General features: G+C 37.8%; 3 protein-coding genes and 1 long non-coding RNA gene across 4 annotated transcripts; 3 read left to right on the top strand and 1 right to left on the bottom strand.

The window, feature by feature from the left end:
* Window positions 1-367: 367 nt before the first annotated feature.
* Window positions 368-3827, bottom strand: LOC107819033 (uncharacterized). Its single transcript, XR_001655585.2, has 2 exons — window positions 3200-3827; window positions 368-684 (listed from the first exon to the last, which is right to left on the bottom strand). It is a non-coding gene; the product is annotated as an uncharacterized LOC107819033 (long non-coding RNA).
* A 741-nt stretch (window positions 3828-4568) lies between these two features.
* On the top strand, window positions 4569-5114 carry LOC107819031 (uncharacterized). The gene has a single exon (XM_016645108.1). It carries the CDS (start codon window positions 4569-4571, stop codon window positions 5112-5114), a length of 546 nt encoding a protein of 181 aa, XP_016500594.1.
* A 12-nt stretch (window positions 5115-5126) lies between these two features.
* On the top strand, window positions 5127-5948 carry LOC107819030 (uncharacterized). Its single transcript, XM_016645107.2, has one exon. It carries the CDS (start codon window positions 5127-5129, stop codon window positions 5946-5948), a length of 822 nt encoding a protein of 273 aa, XP_016500593.2.
* A 7820-nt stretch (window positions 5949-13768) lies between these two features.
* LOC142182333 (uncharacterized) lies at window positions 13769-14275 on the top strand. Its single transcript, XM_075256582.1, has one exon. It carries the CDS (start codon window positions 13769-13771, stop codon window positions 14273-14275), a length of 507 nt encoding a protein of 168 aa, XP_075112683.1.
* The last annotated feature ends 11768 nt before the right edge of the window (window positions 14276-26043 follow it).

Genomic DNA, 26043 nt, shown 5'->3' with positions numbered 1-26043 from the left:
ATAAAGTCATCATGTTAGCGTTATGGCATTTAACAGCTAAAAATATCACATTGTGTGCAATGCACCTAGCAACACGGTTCAAGAATGACTTCGAGGGTCACAAGGTCACTTGGCATCATCCCAATTTGTTCATTTCAATCTTCTCTTTTCTTTTCTTTTCTAGCACTTCTTGGCTTGCTCATTTTCCTTCCTTGTTTTTTTTTCTAATTATCACTCTTTTCTATCCTCTCATTTCTCACATCCCATAATTTCATCTTTTTTTTTTCGTTTCCTTTTTTTCTTTTCCTTTTAATTTAAAAAATGATTTGATCGAACCCTATGTAGGTTGCCTACGTATCATGTTCCACATGAATCAGACCAAGCGTAGTTCTGGAAAAGTAATGGATAAATTAAACTAAAAAATAAATATCTTTTTAGATTATTCATTTACAACCTCTTTTTGAATATAGAATCAGAAATACGATAACAAAAGACTCGACAAACTCAGCTAGACTATGACAGATTCTGACACCACCTAAAAGACTCAGTACTATTAGAAAGGACTAGAAAGTAAAAGACAACATAAAAGGAAGGCAGACTCAAAGCATAAAAAAAATCTCCTTAAGCAGCTCATGAATGCAGCGGTCCTGATTGGATGGTCCCGGGATGTCTGTCATGCTCAAACTCCGATAAGTAGATCCGCACCTGTATGAGAAAACTAAAACCAAATATAGTTAAAGATTTAGAACACTATATGAGACAATAACACTCCCTACTGGACACATGTCAGGCATGATTGAGGCTATTTTTGCAAAATAGCCAATGTGGCCAAAAGTTGCTATTAGTGCAAACTCAAAAAAGGTGACCTCAAAGATATGGAAAAATCATTTTGCCGAAATGACCCATTTTGTAGGAGTGGCCTATGTGGCCAGAAAACGGCTAAGCATTGCAAATTCAAAAGAAGGGACCCTAAATAGAGATGACATCTTGTTGTGGACTTAGGACTCTAATACATGGGTTAATTGAACCACTTTTGCGAAAATAGCCCGATTTTACAAAACGGCCTATGTGGCCAAAAGCGGCTAGACATGTAAATTCAAAAAGGACGGACCTTAAAGTAAAGATACACCTAATTGTGAATTTAAAACTCTCCAGATACAATTAAACAAACCACTTTGCGAAAATAGCCCTATTTTTCAAAACGGTCGATGTGACCAAAAGTGGCTAGAGGTGCAAGATTTGGCTACGGCCCTCGAAGCCAAGAACCTAAGACTCACTAAGAAGATCGGACCCTATATGGGGTGCCTACGTATCCCGCCCCAAAAGACGAGAATCAGGTATGCGTAGTTCGGGAAGATTGGATAAGGGCGAGAATTAAAAAAACAACTAATTTGGAGAAAACATTTTTTTGTCTTTTTTTTTTTGAAAAATGATGGGAAAGTGCAAAATCTTTTTGGATTTTTCATTTTTATTTTTTTATCTTTTTCTTGGAAAAAAAATGTGAAAGAAAAATATAAATGGCTCTACTTGCTTCATTTTTATACTTCACCCTCTTTTCTTTCTCATTTACCCTCAGCCATCATTGGCCCGCCAAATGACCCCTTTTACCCCTGAAAATTGCAACATGTATCACATAAGATGCATCAGGATAGCCTTTTATTTTGGAGTACACTTGTCCTAGACGGACCCAACCCCTGTGTTAAGTCTCCAAAGTCAAATGCACATGATGCAAACAAACGTGCCTACTGGAGATCCGACATGAGATTATGTCATTCTAGGTGAAACCTGGGGTTGTATCCTAGACCCGGCTTACCCAAGCGGACAACTCTAGCTGAGGGGGCAACGTACCGGTAACCAAAAGGCCATCCGGCTTTGTAACTGATCTGATCCTCGTTCTAAATTAGGGTATGACACTAACAGAAAAGAAGTCACACCAGCGTGCACTTCCCCGAAGATTTAGAAGACTCAGAGAGAAGAAGGATTTCGTAACAGGTTTATATACAGTTCATACAATATCAAAGCGATAAAAAGCGGCATTTAGCACATTTGGCTTAAACACGTAAAATCAGATAATAAATAAAAGCCAAGTATAACAGTAATTCTAAGCTCAAATTATGAACCCTGAACCAGAAGTTTTGGGTTCTTATCCCCAGTAGAGTCACCAAAGTTATCACACCTCCTTTTTCCCGAAGGATAGATAGGGAGTTTTTCCAATTAAAGTGACAATAACCGAAGCGGGAATCTTATCCCCAGCAGAGTCACCAGAGCTGTCACACCTCCTTTTTCCCGAAGGATAGATAGGGAGTTTTTCCAATTAAAGTAACAATAACTAAAGAGGTATTATTTATATTCAAATTCAGAGTCTCCACTTGGGATAATTTATGGTGTCCCAAGTCACCGGTTGAAAATATCGAATCAAGGAAGTTTGACTCTGTTTTATAGTTTGCAAAACACAAAAATCTGGGTAAGGAATTTTGTTAACCCGGGAAAAGGTGTGAGGCATTCCCGAGTTCTGTGGTTTTAGCACGGTCTCTCAACTATTAATAATTGGCCTAATTATCTGATTTATTACATGTTTAATACCTATTGTGAGTTTTTAACCTTTTAAAACTACTTTTAATTATTTATGAATTTTTGTTTGAACAAATCGTGATGTCGCGCACTCGTTTTTTTTGTACACATTGCGAATAGCGTCACGGGAATCGTACTCACGATCTACAACATATTTAATTATATTATTATTCGAAATTATGGTCGGGTCACATAAAATGCATACCCGAATTGAGATTTACGTATCGTGACCATGCCACGAGAACCGTACCCAAGACCACGATAATTTATTATTCTACTTTAGTAATTTGATCATTAATTAAAAGAGATAAAATGATGTAAAATCCATTCAATATTCAAACACTCTTTTACTTTACCAACACAAAAGAAACATTTTCCCCTTTCTAATTAAAATAAGTCAAAAATTTTATTATGCACGTTTGAACCCAAATAATAATAACTGGATAGTCAGCCACATATTTTGACTTAATAAAGCTTAGAATGAAAAGGAGATTGAAGCAGGCAAAATACACTTGAAGCATTAACGTAGACATGTTCAATAGACATAACAGACATTCAAACAACATGTAATGTGGATCATTAAAATAAAAATCACTCAAACAGCATATAAGAACAACATCAAATAGAACTAAGGGAAGAAGAAATCGACCTCTATTTTCTCAAAACATTCGGATACGCGACATGGCAGGAAAACAGAACCTCGAACAGAAACCAACGGCAACGGAGACATCGACTTGGACCAACAGAAATAGACACCGATAAGAGCCTTAGACCGGAAAACTTTAGCGGCACCAAAAACTCGAACAAGGACTTCACTAACTTTAATATATGAATATCGTCAGGCGGCTATGCGAAATCATAGCCCATCTCTGTCCCGGGAGATTTTCACAAATGCTGAGACTCGATTTCACTGGAGAAGAGTACGCATAGGAGTTTGCTACCTAAGAGAGGAGGAATCTACTGATGGAGACAGTGATGGCGGTTGGTTGGTTTTGAGTGGAGGGAGTTTGAGCGAGAGTGGCGGATATTCGGCGGGTTTGAGAGGTGGCTGGTGGAGATGGGGTGGGACTGGTTCGTCGCGACTGTGTGCTGTATGTGTTGAGGATCAAGAAGGAAAGGATTTTTGCTCTTAGGGTCTCTAGGGTTCCAGGTGTGTGTGTGTGTGTGTGTCTTCTAGGTTTCTTGAGGTGTGTCCAAGAAGAAAAAGCTGAAGGGTCTGATTTCAGAAGATGAAAGGGAACGACTGAGGGGTCTCTAGGGTTAGGGATCTCGTTTTTTATTTTCCTTATGTGATATAAAGGGGTTTTGGGTATAGGATTAGCTGGGCTTGGGGTTAATGGGCTAAGGGATCCAAAAATAGTCCCAAAAATGGGTTGTTTTAGCCCAAATTTGACTCTTCTCCTTGAACAAGACTAAAAATACTACACCATTTACTAATTAATCCTACTTAAATAAAATAAATATTAAATTAAAACTAACCGTTAAAACAAAACTATTTTTGGTATTTTTTTTAAATATCATACTAAAAGATAAAAATAGAATTAGATTAAAATCATTGCAAAATTAAAATAATATTCCTACCAAACTACTAACATTCCTAAAAACAAAGTGTAACTATTTTTGTATTTTATGAAAGGTAGATAAACTGAAAGTAACAAGATAAAATATCAATTACCTAAATAAAAGAAAATATTTTTTGTAATTTTTATTTTTGTGACAAAATAAAGTAAAAGAGTCAAAACTAGTTGAAATAGTGATATTAGGCCTAAGTTAAATATTTAAATGCTAAAATATGTAAAATCTTAGAGAGGGTTAAAATTACGTCTACAGGCTTCGCTTAAATGCTTCAGTTGATGTGGTAAGGGTTCTCTTGAATCAAGGATTTGCATTTCGCGGTCATGACGAAAGTGAAACGTCATAGAACAAGGGTAATTTTATTGAAATTCTTTCATGGTGTGCGGATAAATGTGATAAGATTAAACCCTTTGTGTTGAAACGTGCTCCAAAAAAACAATAAGATGACTTCTTCAGATATTCAAAAAGAAATTGTGACCGCATGTAAGATAGAAACTATTAAGGCTACAATAGAGGACCTAAATGGTGACTACTTTGCTTTATTAGTTGATGAGTCTTTAGACGTGTCACGCAAAGAGCAAATGGCTATTGTTTTACGGTATGTCGAAAAAAAAGGAAGTGTGATGGAGAGGTTTATTGGCATTATTCATGTTCGAGATACTAGTACTTTATCTCTAAAGAAAGTAATTATCGATGTACTTATTCATCATTCTTTAAGTTTATCTTCTATACGTGGACAATGTTATGATGTGGTAAGCAATATGCAAGATGATATTAAAGGTCTTAAGAAGTTGATTAAACAAGAAAGTAGATTGGCTCATTCTATTCATTGTTTTGCACATCAACTTCAACTGACTCTTGTTGCGGTTTCTAAGAAGTGTGTTCAAGTAGGTGAACTTGTATTATTGGTTTCAAATATTTTGAATGTGTTGGGAGATTCTTTTAAACGTGTGGATGAATTTCGAGATTCTCAAAATGAAAAACTCTAAGAGGCATAAGATATGGGTGAACTAAAAATAGGTAGAGGCTTGAATCAAAAACTTGGTCTCATTAGAGCCGGTGATACTCGTTGGGGATCCCACTTCAAGTCATTTGGAAACTTTATTCGTATGTTTGGTTCTACTGTTGTTGTTCTTGATACTTTTGTTGAAGATGCATGTACTTTAGATGATAGAGCTAAGGCATCGGGATATCTCGAAGCTTTTCAAACATATAAGGTTGCTTTCTTGTTGCATTTAATGACAGATATTTTGGGAATCACAAATGAGTTGAATGTATCCTTACAAAAAAATAGCAAGAGTGCAAATGCCATACTACTTGTTCAAGTAGCAAAGAAAAGATTGCAAACTTTAAGGAGGGATGATGAATGGGGTTTGTTTGTTGATAAAGTATCTATATTTTGTATCAAGCATGATATTTTGGTGCCTAATTTTGATGATCTATATGTTAACTCTGGAAGATCACGGCGAAAACCTGCTGACTATACTGCCTTTCATCATTATCGTGTTGATGTGTTTTGTAAAGTTCTTGATTGGCAAGTTCAAGAACTTAATGATCGTTTTAACGAAGTGACGACCGATTTGCTTCATGGAGTTGCTTGTTTGAATCCAATTGACCCATTTTCAAGTTTTGATATCAGAAAAATAATGAAGATGGTTGAATTGTATCCTGATGACTTTGATGAATTTAGGATGAGTGCTCTTGAGAATCAGCTTGCGAGTTACATTATTGATGTTCGTGATTTTGATGAAAAGTTCTCCAATCTAAATGGGCTTTCTGATCTTTCAAAAAGATTAGTTAAGAATTTCATAAATTTGGGTTGAAGTGCATTTCAATGCTATCAATGTCCGTTTGGGATTCCAAGAATAGCTCTGTATGGTGATTCTGGTATTGGGAGCGCGATCGAAAGTGAATTCGGAGGTCCGTAGGTCATTTTGGAGTCATTGGCTAAAGATAGAAATTTGAAGGTTTTGAGAAGTTTGAACGGAAGTGGACTTTTTGATATTGGGTTCGGCTTCCGATTCTGGAAGTTGGAGTAAGTTCGTACTGTCAAATATGGCTTGTGTGAAACATTTGAGGTCAATCAGACGTGATTTGATTGGTTTAGACATCGAAAGTACAAGTTTGAAATTCTAAAGTTCATTAAGCTCGAATTGGAGTGCGATTCGTGATTTCGGCATTGTTTGATGTGATTTGAGGCCTCGAGTAGGTCCGTATTATGTTTTGGGACTAGTTGGTATGATTGGTTGGGGTTCGGAGGACTTGGGTGGTTCCAGATGGTTAACGGATCAAATTTGGAATTTGAAGAAGAATTGAAGCAGCTGTTATCTAGTGTAACAACACCTGCGAGGTTTTGGCCGCTGGTGCGGAGCCGCAAAAGCGGCCTTGGAGTCGCAGACGCGGAAATGGATGGGCTTGGCTGGAGGCGCAGGTGCGACGCAGCTTCCGCAGAAGCGGTCTTGGCTCCGCAGAAGCGGTCGTGGGAGAGTTAGTTGAGACCGCACCTGCGAGGGAAATTTCCGTAGGTGCGGAGCCGCAGAAGCGGCAGGTGGACCGCAGGTGCGAGAAGCAGGTTGGGCAGTGTGTTCTTTTAAAAGCGAGGGTTTGGCTCATTTTCACCATTTTCCCTCCATGGGAGCCGATTTGGAGCAATTTGGGAGTGTCATTTACACCACCAAGCTTGAGGTAAATGGTTTATACTAGTTTTGAGTTAAATACATTGATTATGTATAGATTTTAGCATGAAAATTGGTAGAACTTGGAGTTTGAGGGAAAACCTAGAAAATTGATATTTTCGTATTTTGACCACGATTTTGGGCATGAAATTGAGTGTAAATTATATATTTGAGTTCGTGAGGTTATGGGCAAACTTTATCTTTGAAAAATTATGGAATCAGGGCACGTGGGCCCGAAGGTGTTTTTGTCAACTTTTCAATTGGGGTTAGAAATTATTATAAATTGAATTATTATGAGTAATTGAACATGTATTAATGGGTTTACATAATCATTGGCTAGTTTTGGAATGTTTTGCATCAATTGAGTATTCGGAAGGGCGTGGAATGCCGGTTATGGAACTTCGGGGCGAGGTGAGTCTCCTTTCTAACCTTGTAAGAAGAAATTATCCCCATATGTGAGTTAATTGGTTATGTGCTCTTAATTGTGGGGGTTACATATGCACGAGGTTGTAAGCACGTGATTTTTGCCCAATATGAGAATTACTCCCAAAAAATCCAAAAATAAAATGATTTTTCTTTGGTATGCAATTTTGTGATATTTTGTGATATTTTGAATAATTATTTGTATTTGTCTGTGCATGTTTATTTGCTAAATTAATAAAAATACAAAATATGTCGCATTTTGCATGTAAGATTTAATTCTACAATTGTTAGTAATTAAATTTGTTTTACAAAAATTAAAAATTACAAAAATAGGCATCGTTTGCATTTTTAGCATTTAATGTCCAAATATACAATTTTATGCTTAATTATTACTTAATTGTGCGTTAATTGTTATTGGGAGTTAATTTGCGCTTTTATAACTTAATTTAGTTCTTAATAATAGTTTAAGTATTTTTATAATTTAGTTTTAGAAAAATAAAAGAAGAAAAGAGAGCAAAAATATAAGGAAAGTCGGAATTGGGCCTCTTCTTCGATTTCAAGCCACAGGCCCAAAAAATGGCCCAATCTTCCCTACGACCCAGTCCATTTCGAACTGGGTCGACCCAGTCCATAACCCTAAAGACCCAAACCCCCTTTCTTTCTTCTTCTTCCTTAAAGCTTCAAGCAAGTAACCATGGCAGCTACCCTTTCCCCCTCTGCCTCACCTTCGCACACACGCACAACCCCTCGTCGGACCACCCAAATCGACCCCCGTCCAACATTAAAACCAAACGACCACCTTCAAACTTCGACATCCATGGTTGTCCCCCCCCCCCCCTTGTTTATTCGTTGTCTTCTTCACCACGTCCAGTCATGGACGACTTCAAACAGCCACAAGCAGCCATGAACAAGCAGCCATGACGAGCAGCAATGACTCCCAGCAGCTACACCATCTTCGTCGCGTCCAAACAACCATCGTCGCAGCTGTTTCTGCGTCATCCATATCGCCGCTGCTGCGTCCTTTTCTCTTCGCCATTGCTGCTGTTTTTTGTCGTCCATTGCTGCTGTTTTTTGTCCTCCATTGCTGCTGCTTTTTGTCCTCCATTGTTGCTGCGTTTCCACTGCTCCATCGACGACGAACAGTTCGTCGACCTTCACCAAACATGCTTGCCGTTGCTGCTGTTTTTTGCCTTCATCTTCTCCATCGAAAATCTCCAGTTGCTTCCTCATCTTCCAAACACGCCACTGCTGCTACTGTTTCTTCTCCTCCAAGCTGTTGTTCATCCGCCATGGTTGTCGCTGCTACTGCTTCAACTTTCTTCTGCTGCTGCTCGCGTTTCATGGCCAGCTACGAACTGCTTCATCTTCTCTTCGTCTTCGTCGTCATTTGTTCGAGCTTTGGTCGAGGCTCAGACAGATTTGTTTACAATCAAAGTTCGTCGTTGATTCATCTCCGGTTAGTTGTTTTTGAGTTTTATTTTGTCCATATTTCGTTTTTATATTTCTCGAAGTTAAAATCGTTAAATATTTGATTCTTGTTTTGTTCGTTGTTCATCGTTGAAATAATTTTCTAGTTTGTTCATGTGTTTTGTTGATTTTAATTTTCAGATTCAAATGATAAATTAATTAATTTGTTTTTCATGTTTATTTCATGTTTGTTTTATTGTTTAGGTAAGATTTTGTTAGTTTGATGTTTGTTAGATTCAAATTGAAATTTAATTGATTATGTCTTCAATTTGTTTCATGTGTTTATGTATTGTTAGAAATTGTTAATATTGTTAAGTTCAAGCTTAAGTTCATAATTGTTTATTCGTCGATCTTGTTATTTGTCTAAAAAGAATTTAGTTGTGTTAAAGGAAATATATTGATTTAATCGTTTGAATCCGTCATGCTTGTTGTTTAATATAGATTTCATTCATGTTCATACTTTGTTTGGATGATCTTGAATCCGAATTTTGTATAGTTTGATTTCTTAGTTATCATTTATGATTATTTCTTGAATTGGTCTCATAATCTTGTTTAAAGTTTAATATAAGAATTGTTTGTTGTAATGTTGTTAGAGTAGTTGATTTTAAGTTCAATATTATTGAATTTAGAAATCTAAATATACTTGTTTGTTGTTGTTGTTGAATCCGAAAATAGGATTGTTTGTTGCTAAAATATTGTTCAATCAAATTTTAGTTGTTCTTTGTTGTTCAATTTGTGTTCATGTGATTTGTTGTTGAAATGTTGAAGAAATCATGTTCATGAAATTTGTTGTTTGAACATTGTTAGAAATTAATCATATTGTCTATATTTTGGTTAAGTTTGATTAATTGATGTGTTATAGCTGATGGGTAGTTTGGTAATTTATAGTACTTTCGGGGGTAAAATAGTAATTTGCAATAGGGTCGGAGGGGTAGTTTAGGAATTGTACATTTTGTAATTGTTTATATGAAGCATGGGGGACAAAATGAAATGGGGTGGGTTGTGATATGGTTATTTAATATAAAGGGGGGACAAGACAAAATTTAGTGGGGGGAATCTTGTATTATTTTATGTTAGGCATGAGGACAAAATATAATGGGGTGGTGTGATATGTTTATTTAATGTAATGGGGATGAGTGGGAAGAAAATGGGTTAAGTAGAGAAAAAGTATTGATTTTAATTAATTGAAAGATTTATGGGATGAGTTATAAGAAGTCTTGAAATCAGAAGAGAAAAATACACACAGAGAATAGAAGAGAGAAAAAACGGACAGAGAATAGAAGAGAGAAAAAAAGGGCTGAACATTTAAGAGAAAGAAAAATTCCGAAAAATATTTAAGCTTTCAAAATAAAAATAAAAACTAAAAAATCTTCTGCTTTCTTTCTTTGTTTGAAATTAGTATTAATGGTTATTGTTTCATTCAAAGCTTAAAGCTTTTGTTTTTGGGATTACTGCTCTACTGGTTTGCAAACTCTGTTCCTGGGTTGTTACTGTTGCTGGGTTGTTGCTGCTGTGCTATATTGTTATTACTGCCGCTGATTCTCATCATCATTTTCTTTTGCTTCCAATATCAGGTACATATTTGTAAATTCATGTCATGAAAAGCTTCAACATGGCAAGTAAATGAAGTTTGGAATTATAAGGATGTCTTCTACTCATTTAAATTTTATTAGTTTAAGTTTCAGTTTTGTTTTAATTGGTTAATATAGTATTATACTTGACATGATAAACTGTTAACTAATTAACCTTCTGGAGTAGTAAATTCCACGATAATCTTATATGTTTTGAGGACTAGTGATGACATTTACTGTTTGAATTGTTGAGATAGGGAACATGGCAGAAAGTTGGCCATTAATTACATTTTGTGATACTGTTGGTTAAGCGTAGGATAGTATGGAAATACCAAGAAACTACATTACTAGCATATCTCGTCCAATATTTGATTTTGTTCAAAGCTAGATGATTGTTAGTTGTATTTTGATTATATATGGTGCAATAATGGTTATGTGTATAATCAATAGTTGAAAGGCGAATTGATATAATCCGTTACGATTACAATGTTGGAATGTTGCAAACAGTTCATGATGTATGTTTGCGTTATATGTGATGTCGTCTTATTAAATCAATTGGTAGATTAGTTCTCTTTCTTAATAACAAACGGCCATAGTTATTTTGAGAGTGCGATCAATTCAATTCTAAAAAAACAAAGTATAAAAAATAATGTCAATAATTTGTACAAAATATAGAGCTAGTGTTTGCAAATATTCGCATAGGCCGAGAATAAGAATTGGTTTGATTATATTTATCCTAAATTCAATCATCGTGAGCAAATTAACCAAATAATCATACATTTGGATTAAAAACAAATGGTGTAGAAGAAGATTATATTTATAAATTGCAACATTTTTTAAAAAAATATAAAAAATAGTATTCGCCTCAAATAGAATAATGAAAATTCTTGGAAAATATCATTTCCTTTCTTACATCAATTCTTTCCCAATGTTTATACGTAATGCGCACGTTGTTTATTTGGGTAGGCAAATAATGTATTCACTACAAATGGTTGTATTAATCACATGTTGTTCATTCTTACTCCCTAAATTCGAATGGCTTGGAGGAATATAATTTATACGCGAAAAAATATAATTTGTGGTCAACACTCAATAATTTGTGAATCCTTTTCGAGTAATTTAGAGACGTCTAAATCAATGTTTCTCTATGGCTTTCATATAAAAATAAGTGGATGCAATAAACAATTTGTAGAGAATTTTATCAAGAATATTTTGTGAAATTAGGGATACGTTCGCGTGGCCTAAATTACATTTTTAAAGGCAGTTTGGATTATGCGTTCGCGCAACTTTGAACCAAAATTTTAATTCGTCGGGAGATATCAATATTAACTTCATAAAAACCCGAGATGTGCGGTGCACTACTTAATCATAAAAAAAGTGCGAATGTTCTTTATTTTATTTAAAACCCAATTTAGAAAAAAAATAATTATTTTATAATAAATATATTATCAATATCATTGTGTACACGTACGCGTGACACGATTTTTCACGTTAAAAAATATATAATATATAAAACGAATACACGTATGCGTGATTCGATTCGAAGAAGGGTCTTTAATTATAAACAATCTAAACAGAAGCGATAACAAAATCATGCAATAAAAAATGTAAAATCGAGATAATTAAGCCAAGAATAAAAACAGTTAAGCGACCGTGCTAGAACCACGGAATTCGGAAATGCCTAACACCTTCTTCCGGATTAACAGAATTCCTTACTCAGGATTTCTGGTTCGCAGAATAATAAACAGAGTCATATTCTCCTCGATTCAGGGATTAAAATTGGTGATTTGGGACGCCTTAAAATTCCCAGGTGGCGACTCTGAAACAAATAAACAAATCCCGTTTCGACTGTCCTTCAATTGGAGAAAACTCCCCACGCGCCCCGCGGGTGCGGTAAAAAGGAGGTGCGACAATAATATTACAGCTTCCAGTTCTTCAATTGTTGTTTTGATATTTTCATTTTCTTTTGGTTCTTGAATGGCATCTAAAAATGCCTAAACACATATTGAATGTATAAATAAATTTCTAAAAGGCTAGGCATCATTTCTTGACCTTTAAAAGAGAAACTTGCCTTTTTCCTGAATGATTGCTCCTTGATGGATTCTTGATTTGATTGTTTGAATGTGTTTATCTATTGTGGAACGGGACGAACGCCTCAGTAGATTAAATAGATGCATCTATGATTCGTGTCATTCGACCCTCTGGAAGTGCACAGTTTAAATATTGTTGGATCGGACCGTACGTCCTCAGCATGATTTGTGCATGCTTGTATTGCTTGTCTTATATTCATTGGTTTTGATATTTGTTCTCCCTAGCCTGAGATAAATGTATAAAATGCTAAAAATGAATTTGGGAATTTCCTATAAAAGAAAGCATTATTTACTGGCCTCATGCTTTTGAGTTACAACCGTTTTTATGAAAATCCTCGTCTTACTATATTATTGATACATTATTATTGGACCACTAGTAAGTATCGAAGTCGGCCTCTCATCTCTACTTCTTCGAGATTAGACGGGATACTTACTAAGTACACGTTGTTTTTCTGTACTCATATTACACTTGTTGTGCATTTTTGTTGCACAAGTACATGTACTTTTAGCGTCCTAATGGGCGTAGCAGGATGGATGATACAGAGACTTTGGTGAACTGCATCTCTCGAGGCGACCCGCAGCCGGCATAGTCACTTTTAGTGTATAGTATTTACCTTCTGTCCAAATCTGTATTCCGGACAGTTATTGTACTTCATTTGATTTCCTAAAAATAGCTCATGCACTTGTGACATCGGTTCTGGGATGTCTATGGGATTATTCAGTATTTTAAAATTGTTAAAGGTACCATTATTTATTCAATAGGATTTATTATTTATTGTTTAAATGTATAAAAGAAGTGTTTTCAGAAATATCTAAAAATGAGAAATTTCTAGTTATTTGGTGTTGGCTTGCCCGACAATGGTGTTCGGTGCAATCCCGACCCTTAGTGGATTTTGGGTCGTGACAACATGGTATCAGAGCACTAGGTTCTCTTAGGTCTCACGAGTCATGAGCAAGTCTAGTAGAGTCTCGCAGATCGGTACAGAGATGTCTGTACTTATCTTCGAGAGGCTACAGGGATGTTAGGAGCACTTCCCTTCTTGATTTCCTCATCGTACGATTTGATTCCCTTTTAGGCTTATGCCTTCATTTCCTTTCCATTCAATCTTATGCGACGTGAAGCGTTGGTCATGAATCGGCGAGTGAGTAATGTTGATGGTACTATGAATGTGGTGCGGGATGTTTCTCCCTGCGTGGTTGGAAACTTTATTTGTATGTATGGCTCTTTTGTTGATGTTCTTGATACTCTTGTTGAAGATGCATGCACTTTAGATGATAGAGCTAAGACATCGGGATATCTCGAAGCTTGTTAAACATATAAGGTTGCTTTCTTGTTGCATTTAATGACAAAATATTTTGGGAATCACAAATGAGTTGAATTTATCCTTACAAAAAAAATAGCAAGAGTGCAAATGCCATGATACTTGCTCAAGTAACAAAGAAAAGATTGCAAACTTTAAGGAGGGATGATGAATGGGGTTTGTTTGTTGATAAAGTATCTATATTTTGTATCAAGCATGATATTTTGGTGCCTAATTTTGATGATCTATATGTTAACTCTGGAAGATCACGGCGAAAACCTGCTGACTATACTGCCTTTCATCATTATCGTGTTGATGTGTTTTGTAAAGTTCTTGATTGGCAAGTTCAAGAACTTAATGATCGTTTTAACGAAGTGACGACCGATTTGCTTCATGGAGTTGCTTGTTTGAATCCAATTGACCCATTTTCAAGTTTTGATATCAGAAAAATAATGAAGATGGTTGAATTGTATCCTGATGACTTTGATGAATTTAGGATGAGTGCTCTTGAGAATCAGCTTGCGAGTTACATTATTGATGTTCATGATTTTGATGAAAGGTTCTCCAATCTAAATGGGCTTTCTGATCTTTCAAAAATATTAGTTAAGACAAAGAAGCATTAAGTTTATCCTCTTGTATTCCTCTTAGTGAAACTTGTGTTGTTTCTGCCTGTTGCCACTACAACCATTCAAAGAGCTTTCTTGTAATGACCTGATCAGTCGTTTTGAGCTCTAGCACGTCGTTCGGCAGTTTGAGGCCATGAGCAGCTTCACTTTAGGTATTATAACTTGTACGCATAGTCGGAATTGAATTCCGGGAAGTTCAGAGTTGATTTGGAAAGAGAGTTCTCATTTCGGAAGCTTTAAGTTGAAAGAATTGACTAAGACTAGATTATTGAGTGAACGACCTTGGAATCGGGATTTGAAAGTTCTAGTAGGTTCGTATGATAATTTCGGACTTGGGCGTATGCCCGGATTGGATTTTGGGTGACCCCGGAGCGTTTTGGCGCCTATTGTGGAAGTTAGCATTTTTGGAAAAATTTCATAAATTTGGGTTGAAGTGCATTTCAATGCTATCAATGTCAGTTTGGGATTCCAAGTCTGGGAATAGCTCTGTATAATGACTCTGGTATTAGGAGCGCGATCGGAAGTGAATTCAGAGGTCCGTAGGTCATTTTGGAGTCATTTAGCTAAAGATAGAAATTTGAAGGTTTTGAGAAGTTTGAACGGAAGTGGACTTTTTGATAGCGGGGTCGGCATCCGATTTCGGAAGTTGAAGTAGGTCCATAATGTCAAATATTACTTGTGTGAAAAATTTGAGGTCAATCAGACGTGATTTGATAGGTTTAGACATCGAAAGTACAAGTTTGAAATTCTAAAGTTCATTAAGCTCGAATTGGAGTGTGATTCGTGATTTCGACGTTGTTTGATGTGATTTGAGGCCTCAAGTAGGTCCGCATTATGTTTTGGGACTGGTTCGTATGATCGGTTAGGGTTTCATAGGCCTCGGGTGAATTCCGAATGGTTAACGGATCAAATTTGGAATTTGAAGAAGAAATGAAGCAGATGGTATCTGGTGTAACAACACCTGTGAGGTTTTGGCCGCAGAAGCGGACTTGGTGTTGTAGAAGCGGAAATGGATGGGCTTGGCTGGAGGCGCAGGTGCGATGCAGCTTCCGCAGAAGCGAGACCGCAGAAGTGGTCCTGGCTCCGCAGAAGCGGTCGTGGGCGAGTTAGCTGAGACCGCACCTGCGAGGAAAATTTCCGCAGGTGCGGAGCCGTAGAAGCGGCAGGTGGACCGCAGGTGCGAGAAGCAGGCTGGGCAGTGTGTTCTTTTAAAAGCGAGGGTTTGGCTCATTTTCACCATTTTCCCTCCATAGGAGCCGATTTGGAGCAACCTGGGAGTGACATTTTCACCACCAAGCTTGAGATAAGTGGTTTGTGCTAGTTTTGAGTTAAATACATTGATTATGTGTAGATTTTAACATGAAAATTGGTAGAACTTGGGGTTTGAGGGAAAACCTAGAAAATTGATATTTTCGGATTTTGACCACGATTTTGGGCATAAAATTGAGTGTAAATTATATATTTGAGTTCGTGAGGTTATGGGCAAACTTTATCTTTGAAAAATTATGGAATCAGGGCACATGGGCCCGAGGGCGTTTTTGTCAACTTTTCGATCGGGATTAGAAATTGTTATAAATTGGATTATTATGAGTAATTGAACATGTATTAATGGGTTCACATAATTATTGGTTAGTTTTGGAATGTTGTGCATCAATTGAGTCTTCAAAGGGCGTGGAATGCCGGTTATGAAATTTCGGGGCGAGGTGAGTCTCCTTTCTAATCTTGTAAGAGGGAATTGTCCCCATATGTGAGTTAATTGTTTATGTGCTCCTAATTCTGGGGGCTACGTACGCACGAGGTGACGAGAGTCCGTGCGTAGCTACTATTATGCTTAAATCCAGGTAGTCTAGGGCCCAAAAGCATGCATTACTTGTAATATTTTCAACCTTGCTGTCAATTTAAAAATGACTAAACACATATTGAATGTATAAATAAATTTCTAAAAGGCTAGACATCATTTCTTGACCTTTAAAAGAGAAACTTGCCTTTTTCCTGAATGATTGCTCCTTGATGAATTCTTGATTTGATTGTTTGAATGTGTTTATCTATTGTGGAACTGGCCGAACGCCTCGGTAGATTAAATAGATGCATCTATGATTCACGCCATTCGACCCTCTGGCAGTGCACAGTTTAAATATTGTTGGATCGGACCGTACGTCCTCGGCATGATTTGCGCATGCTTGTATTGCTTGCCTTATATTCGTTGGTTTTGATATTTGTTCTCCCTGGCCTGAGATAAATGTATAAAATGATGAAAATGAATTTGGGAATTTCCTATAAAATAAAGCATTGTTTACTGGCCTCATGCTATTGAGTTACAACCATTTTTATGAAAATCCTCGTCTTACTATATTATTGATACATTATTATTGGACCACTAGTAAGTATCGAAGTCGACCTCTTGTCTCTACTTTTTCGAGATTAGACGGGATACTTACTGGGTACATGTTATTTTTGTACTCATGTTACACTTGCTGTGCATTTTTGTTGCACAAGTACATGTACTTTTAGCGTCCTAATGGGCATAGCAGGACGGATGATACAGAGACTTTGGTGAGCTGCATCTCTCGAGGCGACCCATAGCCGGCATAGTCTCTTTCAGTATATAGTATTTACCTTCTGTCCAAATCTGTATTCCGGACAGTTATTGTACTTCATTTGATTTCCTAAAAATAGCTCATGCACTTCTGACATCGGTTCTGGGATGTCTATGGGATTATTCAGTATTTTAAAATTGTTTAAGGTACCATTATTTATTCAGTAGGATTTATTATTTATTGTCTTAAATGTATAAAATAAGTGATTTCAGAAATATCTAAAACGAGAAATTTCTAGTTATTTGCTGTTGGCTTGCCAGACAATGGTGTCCGGCGCCATCACGACTCTTAGTGCATTTTGGGTCGTGATAACATGGTATTAGAGTACTAGGTTCTCTTAGGTCTCACGAGTCATAAGCAAGTCTAGTGGAGTCTCGCGGATCGGTGCGGAGACGTTTGTACTTATCTTCGAGAGGCTATAGGGATGTTAGGAGAACTTCCCTTCTTGATTTACTCATCGTGTGATTTGATTCCCTTTTAGGCTAATGCCTTCATTTCCTTTCCATTCAATCTTATGCGACGCGAAGCGCTGGTCATGAATTGACGAGTGAGTAATGCTGATGGTACTACGAATGTGGTGCGGGATGTTTAGCTATTGTCTTCGCCTTGTGGAAGGATATTCTATCGTTTCAGCTCAGTAGTTGTACTTCTAAATGTTCTGAGGCTAGGCACAAGTTACCATGATGCTTATGAACGGTTGCTGCGTAGTATTGATATAATGATAGTATGCTTGCCTACGTGTCAGGGCAGTGAATGATTTGAAGGAAGGATTACTCAGTGCATGATTTAGAGATTCGGTATTTTATTTCTGGCGGAGCAAGAGCAATCAGACTAAGAATGTTCAGATTGGGTTGATGGAGCAACGAGACTTGGTATTTGCGAGCGTGGTGGAATTTTCATTTGTTATAAGGTGACGTTGTCCTTGTTAAATGTACGACGTTTGCCAGTGTTATGATCTTCTACAATTCGCCTTTGGGGTAGGAATTGTGAGATGGCAATGGAGAAGCGGTTGTTAGAGATCGCAGGGTGCGGTGATTCAGGATTGAATCAATGTTTCTAATGTTGATGGCTCGGGAAAGATGATCTTTGGAAGGGTTCAGAGTTAATAGCGGTCTGTTGGTTCAAGTGCTACTGAGTTAGGTTTTGATCTAAGGCATCAGCTGATCAGCAAAGGATGAGGAAGGACATGTGAGAAGTGTCATGCGGTGGTTAAATTTCTAGTAGGCCAGGTGTAAGAAACGGAAGTCGAGTAGTTGCTTAAAGAAGAGGGGTTTAGCCAAAGTAGGAGAGTGGCAGAGAAGCATATGGGTTCAGTGACAGGATAACTGCACACCTTGAGGAAACATTTAGAGTTAATTGGGAATTTTAGTGGACAACAATTGGGTCCACGGGCTTAATTTAAAATATTAGCTATTATACAGCGGGAGATTGGATGCAACAGAAAGGGAGTTGATTGATATGTAAGAAGGATGCAATATCACTTGAAATTGGAGGATATTGTCGCACATCTAGTTGATGTCCATAAGAAGTGAACGGACAGGTACAGTTGGTGAATGAGCACGGGCTCAGGATAGGTTATTGATGTCGTAGTGATTGTACCCCATGCAGCGACGTTGGAAGATGCTGGCATGTAATTTCTACAGATGGGTTATCTCATATGAGCAGGTCAGCGGTCGCATTGTTGGCGAAGCTTTTGCGAAGGATTTTACTGGCTATCCAGTAAGAAGTTGAATATGTGAATGTTGCTGGAGATTCGGAGTGTTTATGAAATGCTAACAGAAGGATTTCGAGGAATTTGGTGGGTTGGTCGTGTAAGATTATGTCAACAATGAAGAAAGAATCTTGGTAGGTTCCAGAGTTGTGTAATAGTAGCTTCAACCTAAGTGGGAGAGTCCCACCGCCTATAATTAGGTTGTATGGTTATCTTTTTGTAAGGTTTCGGGTTATCAGCATATTGGTAAGTTATTTCGGCTAAGGGAAAAGAACATAAGTGGTAATTTGAGCAAAGGAATTGGTAAAGGTGTGCTATAGTTGGCCTGATTGGCTTATGTTCAGGCTTTGAGAAGACTCAGGATTTGTGTTTCGTACGGAGGTGATTTACAAGGAAGTGATTTAGTCGGGTGCTTCATCGAGATGGGTGTGCATGTGCCAGGGGAGCCTCGAAGTTGATTATATTCAGGACCAAGCCAGAGCGGATGACTCTCAACAACGGTCCTAGTGAATTCAAAGGTTAAAAATGCGGTGCCTAACGATTTAAGCCCGTAGTATGGTTAAGAATCGAGCTTTGGTAGCAGATTATGATAAGAGGCTCAAAATGATCTATGATGTTTTCGACTTGCAGTGTAGCATCGGGAGGAAAAAGAGAAAAAAGACTTCAGATTCATAGAGGGATTATCAAAATGGGTACGTCAGTCGAAGATGCAAATGTGCGTGCAAGGAGGGTATGGAACAGTTCAAGGGTTTGGAGACAATGTGGTCCTATGGAATAGGGTCACTCAAGATGAGTGCGGATTTTGGTTGGCGATGTAAGGAATGGAGCTATTATTATCTCTAAGGCAAGTTAAGGATGAATTAGAAGAAGTTAGATTGGTTAGCCATGGTTGAATTGGCATAGCAGTGGCGGTATGTGCGAGGCTCGACGGTCACCGTAATTGATTTTATTTAGAAGTATTCAAGTATTATGGCATGTTATGTGTAGGCGGATTCCGGAAGGGTTATGGTGGTTTAGATCACTACTTGAGGATTTGAATATTCTACGGTTATGAGAATTAACTCGTGTGTTGCTATGGTTCTCTTGAAATGAGTTAAGTAAAAAGTTTCCATGTGATGAAGTGTTTACTATATTAGTAGTTCAGGAGTTGTGATGAAATTCTTGTACTATCGCATGTTGGCTTGTTAGGTACAGTGAGCGGTACGAAATTTGAAAGTGAGGATCAAGGTTATGGTTCGGTGTTGACAAGGATTTCATGAGCTTGAATGAGCAGGAAGAGGATTTGGATGTTTGGAGTAGGTTGGTATTGTCTTCAGCGTCACCTGAGATCGGCATTTTGTGTCGGAGGCTTTGCATCCTGGTTAAGGATTCTTGATCGCTTTTCAGCGTTAGTGCGGCCGGTGGTATAGATGTACATACATGTTATCTGTTACGGAAAATCGTGAGAGCGTGCCCCACGGGAAGGTTGTATAAGTGTGGCATGTAGTCACTTAATTGATTGAAGAATTAAACCAAGTATGAAGATTGTGGTGATATCATTAATTTGAGAATTGATGCTTGGAGGGAACTCGATTTATTGGGTTGTGGACTGTGGAGGATTACTCCGGTTATGATAGTTTTTCTTGTGTGTTATGGGGATAAGGGGGCTATTATGGACCTAGGAAAGATTATGGACCTAGTTTGGTACGATCTGAATCGGCTTGAGGTCTGTGAATGGATTTAGGTATGAATATAGGCTCTATATCAAGCCGGATGTGTTCATTTCAGCATAATGCTCCTTATGGAGGAGTATTTGGACATTGGATGTTATTTCGTCGTCGGCTATTTCATGTAATGTTATATTGTGCCGTTTGAGTTGTGAATGGCTCGATAATTTTCTTATGTGTTGAGGTTCTGTGTGGCGATGGTGTTGTGTAAGAAGGATGGCTCTTTAGTTTCAGAACATATATCACACCTCAGCTGTGCTTGAGTTTGTTAGCTTATGGCGCTATATGTCTCCCCAGGGAATTGTATTATGCACATAGCGTGCTTGTGATCGATATTCGGTATTTTGTTGAAATAAGCAATTTAGCTCGGTGTGTATCCCCTTATATGAATTTTATGTGTGGATCGGGTGGCATGCCGCCATGGGTATGTTGTTTGGATCGGGTTGCATGCCGCAATAGTGTGATGTTGAGTACAGTCCCATATACCGGTTTTTCTGTTATGTTTCACATTTTCTGAGAAAAGTTCATATTACTCACGTGAGTTGAGTAGTCCATTCCTGAGTTAGTTTTCCTTATGTATCCCGTTTGAGCTTGCAGCCTATTGGCACGTTACGGCATCATATGGGACTTTTGATCATGACCAGGGTGGCTTATTGCCTGAGCAGTTCGTACTGGGTGAGATGAGATTATTGGGTCTAGGATCAGTGCAGTCGAATTATATGAAGCATATTAAAGAGCAAAGATCATTATTTGGTTCAGAATGAGGTAATGGCTCTTGTTAGAAGAATAGACTCAATGATTTGTTGACTTGGCAGTTGGTTATAAATTTCTATACATCTCTTCTATCGTGGCAGTATTGCGAGAGTTGGAACAAGACTTGTATATCATGAGGTGCGTTGTGAGCGTCAGATTCGGAAAATGTTGGTTATTATGATCAGAGAATGTTATTATGGTCCCGTGAATGATGTGGTGCATGGTGAGAATTCAGCAAAGGTATACAGTCATGTTCTAGTACCTCGTGTAGTGATTGATACGATGTTCATATATTGGGAACATTCCTGATAGAGAATTTCAGATATTGGAATTGGGCTCTAAGCTTATTTGCTTGAATAAAAGAGAATATCTTCAGATTTGCTTGAGCTAATGTGCTCAACTGAGTTACGGTAGCACGGGTAGGTACACGAGGTGTTTAACTTTGATTTCAAACGACTCCAGCGCAGTTCTTAGCACGTTCGAGGACGAACGTATGTTTAAGTGGGAGAGAATGTAACGACCCGACCGGTCGTTTTGAGCTCTAGCGCGTCGTTCGGTAGTTTGAGGCTATTAGCAGCTTCACTTCAGGTATTATGACTTGTACGCATGGTCGGAATTGAATTCTGGGAAGTTTGGAGTTGATTTGGAAAGAGAATTCTCCTTTTGGAAGCTTTAAGTTAAAGAATTGACTAAGACTGGATTTTTGAATAAACGACCTCGGAATCGGGATTTGAAGGTTCCAGCAGGTTCATATGATGATTTCATACTTGGGCGTATGCCCGGATCGGGTTTTTGGTGCCCCGGAAGCGTCTTGGCGCCTATTGCGGAAGTTAGCATTTTTGGATGAATTTCATAAATTTGGGTTGAAGTGCATTCAATGCTATCGATGTCTGTTTGGGATTCCGAATCTGGGAATAGCTCTGTAAGGTGATTCTGGTATTGAGAACGCGATCGTAGTGAATTCGAAGGTTCGTAGGTCATTTTGAAGTCATTTGGCTAAAGATAATAATTTGAAGGTTTTGAGAAGTTTGATCGGAAGTGGAATTTTTGATATCGAGGTCGGCTTCCGATTCCGGAGGTTGGAGTACGTCCGTAATGTCAAATATGACTTGTGTGCAAAATTTGAGGTCAATCGGACGTGATTTGATAGGTTTAGACATCGAAAGTAGAAGTTTGAAATTCTAAAGTTCATTAATCTCGAATTGGAGTGTGATTCGTGATTTCGGTGTTGTTTGATGTGGTTTGAGGCCTCGAGTTGGGGGAGCAGGTGCGATGCAGCTCCCGCAGAGGCAAGACCACAGAAGCGGTGTGGGCGAGTTAGCTGAGACCGCACCTGCGAGGGAAATTTTCGCCAGTGCGGAACCGCAGAAGCAACAGATGGACCACAAGTGCGAGAAGCAGGCTAGGCAGTGTGTTCTTTTAAAAGCGAGGGTTTGGCTCATTTTCGCAATTTTTCCTCCATGGGAGCCGAGTTGGATCAACTTGGGAGTGCCATTTTCATCGCCAAGCTTGACATAAGTGGTTTATGCTAGTTTTGAGTTAAATATATTGATTATGTATAGCTTTTAGCATGAAAATTGGTAGAACTTGGGGTTTGAGGGAAAACCTAGAAAATTGATAATTTCGGATTTTGACCATGATTTTGGGCATGAAATTGAGAGTAAATTATATATTTGAGCTCGTGAGATTATGGGCAAACTTATCTTTAAAAAATTATGTGAACGGCACCCGGTATTCTACCCGACCCGTGTGAACCATCCTATAGATTAATACACATCTATATGCTTAATAGGAGGATGCGAAAGGCTCTTCAATTTCAATCATTTTAAGATACGCAAAACATGAATAATGTCTTTAAGTAAATATTTTCCTTTGAAGGCAAAGCTTCATAAAGATAAAAGAAAATTTCGTTCATGCACGCCATGCAAGTAACCATAGGATTACAACCCAAAATGAATACTATTGTTGTCTATGGAATCTTTATGACACGAATTGGAATAGTCAGCCAAGGCATAACCCGGTGGCTCAAAAGGATATTAATATAATAAAGTCCTCCACAAATACAAGCGTGGAGTCTCACCAAATAACGTCAACGGGAAATGTAGGGCTGCCCTATCCACGCGGTCCAAGTTGCTTAGGTCCAGTCCCTGAAAATAGAAAATGGAAATGTGGCCGAAAGGCCTAAGCTCCACATGCCTAGTACGAATCATGAACCGTTCCCCAAAAAGAAAATAGGATGATATTTAAGAAGACATAAGATATGCAATAATAATTGATATCAAGAAAGAAGTATTCATATCAATTAACAATTTAAAAAGTACAATAAAATAATATGGTAAAACATAATTCAAAGTTTTCCTTTATCATTGATCTTTGCAAAATCATGTTATATTTTTCATTTACCGGGAGCACTATACCATCACCAACACGAAAGAAGGTCAACTAGGTTATGTACCTAGCGGCAAGTATCATATACCCTACTTGCTCAGGTCGTCTCATCGTTGTACCGCATGAATCGACTCAGCCATGCTAATAAAGTAGCACAATAGTACCTCTAATGAGAAGTACTCTTCCGTAGTCCCCAACCGTAAGGTAGGTTCTACGCCTGCACCGGCACGTGTAGTTTCATGACCTAATTAGGAAAAATGTCCAAGGTCAATCTCGGTAAATTTAAGTAACTCCCAAAATCTTTACATTTATAAATGATGATATTTATAGCCAAATCAACTATTTGAGAATAGCTATATCCAAGATATTTTACAACTCATGTATTTTTCATTTCAAAATGCTACAAGTGCTATTCCTTATTTATTTAGTTTTTTTCTTTAATTAAGATACAACATTTCAGGAAAATAATATTTATATCACTTAAATCTTTTATGATGCAAGAATGATAAAATCCCAACTCACTCGTCCCTACAAGCTAGGACTCGCATTTTGAAACTCAGTTTAATCGTGTTTCGATATGAGTTTGGAGAAAAGTTTTGAGGGTAGTAAGCTTCAATGTAACTCAAATTGCTTACAACCTTATCACAAATGATCCAATAATGCCAATGAGTCACGATCTACATATACGAACTCACATAATTCAAGAACGAATCGCAACGATACCTACTAAACCAACTAAGTGTCTAACATTTAAATCTAATCTTGTAAGTTTAACAAAAATCCTCATTTGATTATTTGAATGACAATCCTTGAATTTTAACTCCAACTTATTCATTAAACTTGTTATGGAATCTAGTCATTCCATTATAAACTCAAAATAATATCGTTCAAACAACACCCATCACTATTCATCATTCTTACCAACCAACTTTTCAATTTCAAGTTTAGCTTCTAGGGTTTTATGAATAGATATTTAAATACAAATCTAACTTCATAAATATACTCGACTACACCCGTGGAGTATGGTACATAAGATTGGAGTTAAGAAATTACCTCTTTGTCAAACCCTAAAAGTTTCAAGATTTGAGTTTCTTGAAATGTCCTTGAGATTATCTTCAAAAATCTATGAATACCACGATGTTGGAGGGTTAAGAGATGTAATAAATGAATCAAATTTATCAAAGAAAGGCATTTAATTCTTACCATAAAGATGTATTAATGGTAAATATCTGCTCCTTCTCTAAGTCAAATATAATATAATCTCTCCCTTTACAAAATGCCTACAAAAACTTCAGCTGTGGATTCTAAATTTCGGGTGCTGAGTTGCACGCCTTCACTGGGTTCTAATTTATTCCATCACAGAAGCAACATTTTGGTCTTCAACTTTAATCATTCTATTTTCCACTTGCTTTTGTCTTTCATAATTACTTCCATTATTTCCTTATCCTTGTTATTTAATTAATTTCATTGTCCCCCACTTGTCTCTTTGTTGGCATCCTAGACTGCGGTGGTCCAGATGATCCACTGGAGGTCGAGCCTTTTTGTTCTGCTCCCTATTGACCCTCTCCTCCTGATGAATCCTCTCGAGATCCATTGATAGATCTACAAAGTCAGTAAAGGTAGTGTTCCTTCTCCCACTAGACGTATCTTTTCTGATGCCCGAAATCAAGCCACGAGCAAAGCGATCAATCTTTTCATCCTCGGTGGGGATGAGGTGGGGAGCATAATGGAATAACTTCCCGAATTTGATGTTATACTCAAGGACGGTCATGGTATCCTTCTTTAAGGTCTCAAACAAAATCGCAAGGGCAGCTGTCACTCCTGGTGGTAACCACTTCTTAATGAAGATCTTCTTAAATTCTGCCCAAATTATTTGAGGTGCTTCATCTGGTCGACTTTTCTCTACCCCTTTGAACCAGAGGTCAGCAATGTCTTTCAACTGGTAGGCTCCAATCGAACCACTTGGTAGCCTTTAACTCCCAGCAAAGTAGTAGCTTTCTCAACTTCCTCTAAGAAGTCCTGACGGTCTGCAATGGGATCTGTACCAGTGAAAACTAGCGGCTCAAGTCTTACAAATTTCATGGCCAAATGTGCCATGTCCTCAACCGTTGGTGCTCTCATCTATCCTTGTTGGAGTTCCTAAATACCCACTTGAAGGTTCTGTTGGGTCTGCATAGCCATGAGGTCAGCAAAAGTATCCATAGCCTTTTTAATATCAGTGAGGGTCTTTTCCAAGTGATTTGGTTCTGGAGGTGGAGCAGGTGCCTCATCAACTTCTTCCTCGAGCTCTTGGACCATCCTTGGAGCCATTGGAACTAGCACAGTTCGTGCTCTTGCAGCCTTCGGAGGTAGGCCCCTAGATCTAGCGAGTACCCCTCCCGAAGCCGCATCAGGTATAGGAGCAGCTTCTCGATTCATATTACCGCCACGCGAGTTCACCATATTCTGCCAATTGATATAGCGCACAAGTTAGGAAATATTTCTTAGTTCTATTGCACGATTCTAGAATAAGAAGAAAGAGTGAAGTATTCTTATAGTGTCCATATAGCCTTCTCAATATATAAGTATGGTGCACAACATACCAATAAAGAGAACTCTACCAGCCACGAT

Source organism: Nicotiana tabacum, chromosome 6, assembly GCF_000715075.1.
Source record: "Nicotiana tabacum cultivar K326 chromosome 6, ASM71507v2, whole genome shotgun sequence".
Classification (NCBI taxonomy): Eukaryota; Viridiplantae; Streptophyta; class Magnoliopsida; order Solanales; family Solanaceae; genus Nicotiana; species Nicotiana tabacum.
Note: the sequence above shows the minus strand (reverse complement) of the source record. Positions and strands in the feature narration are given on the sequence as shown.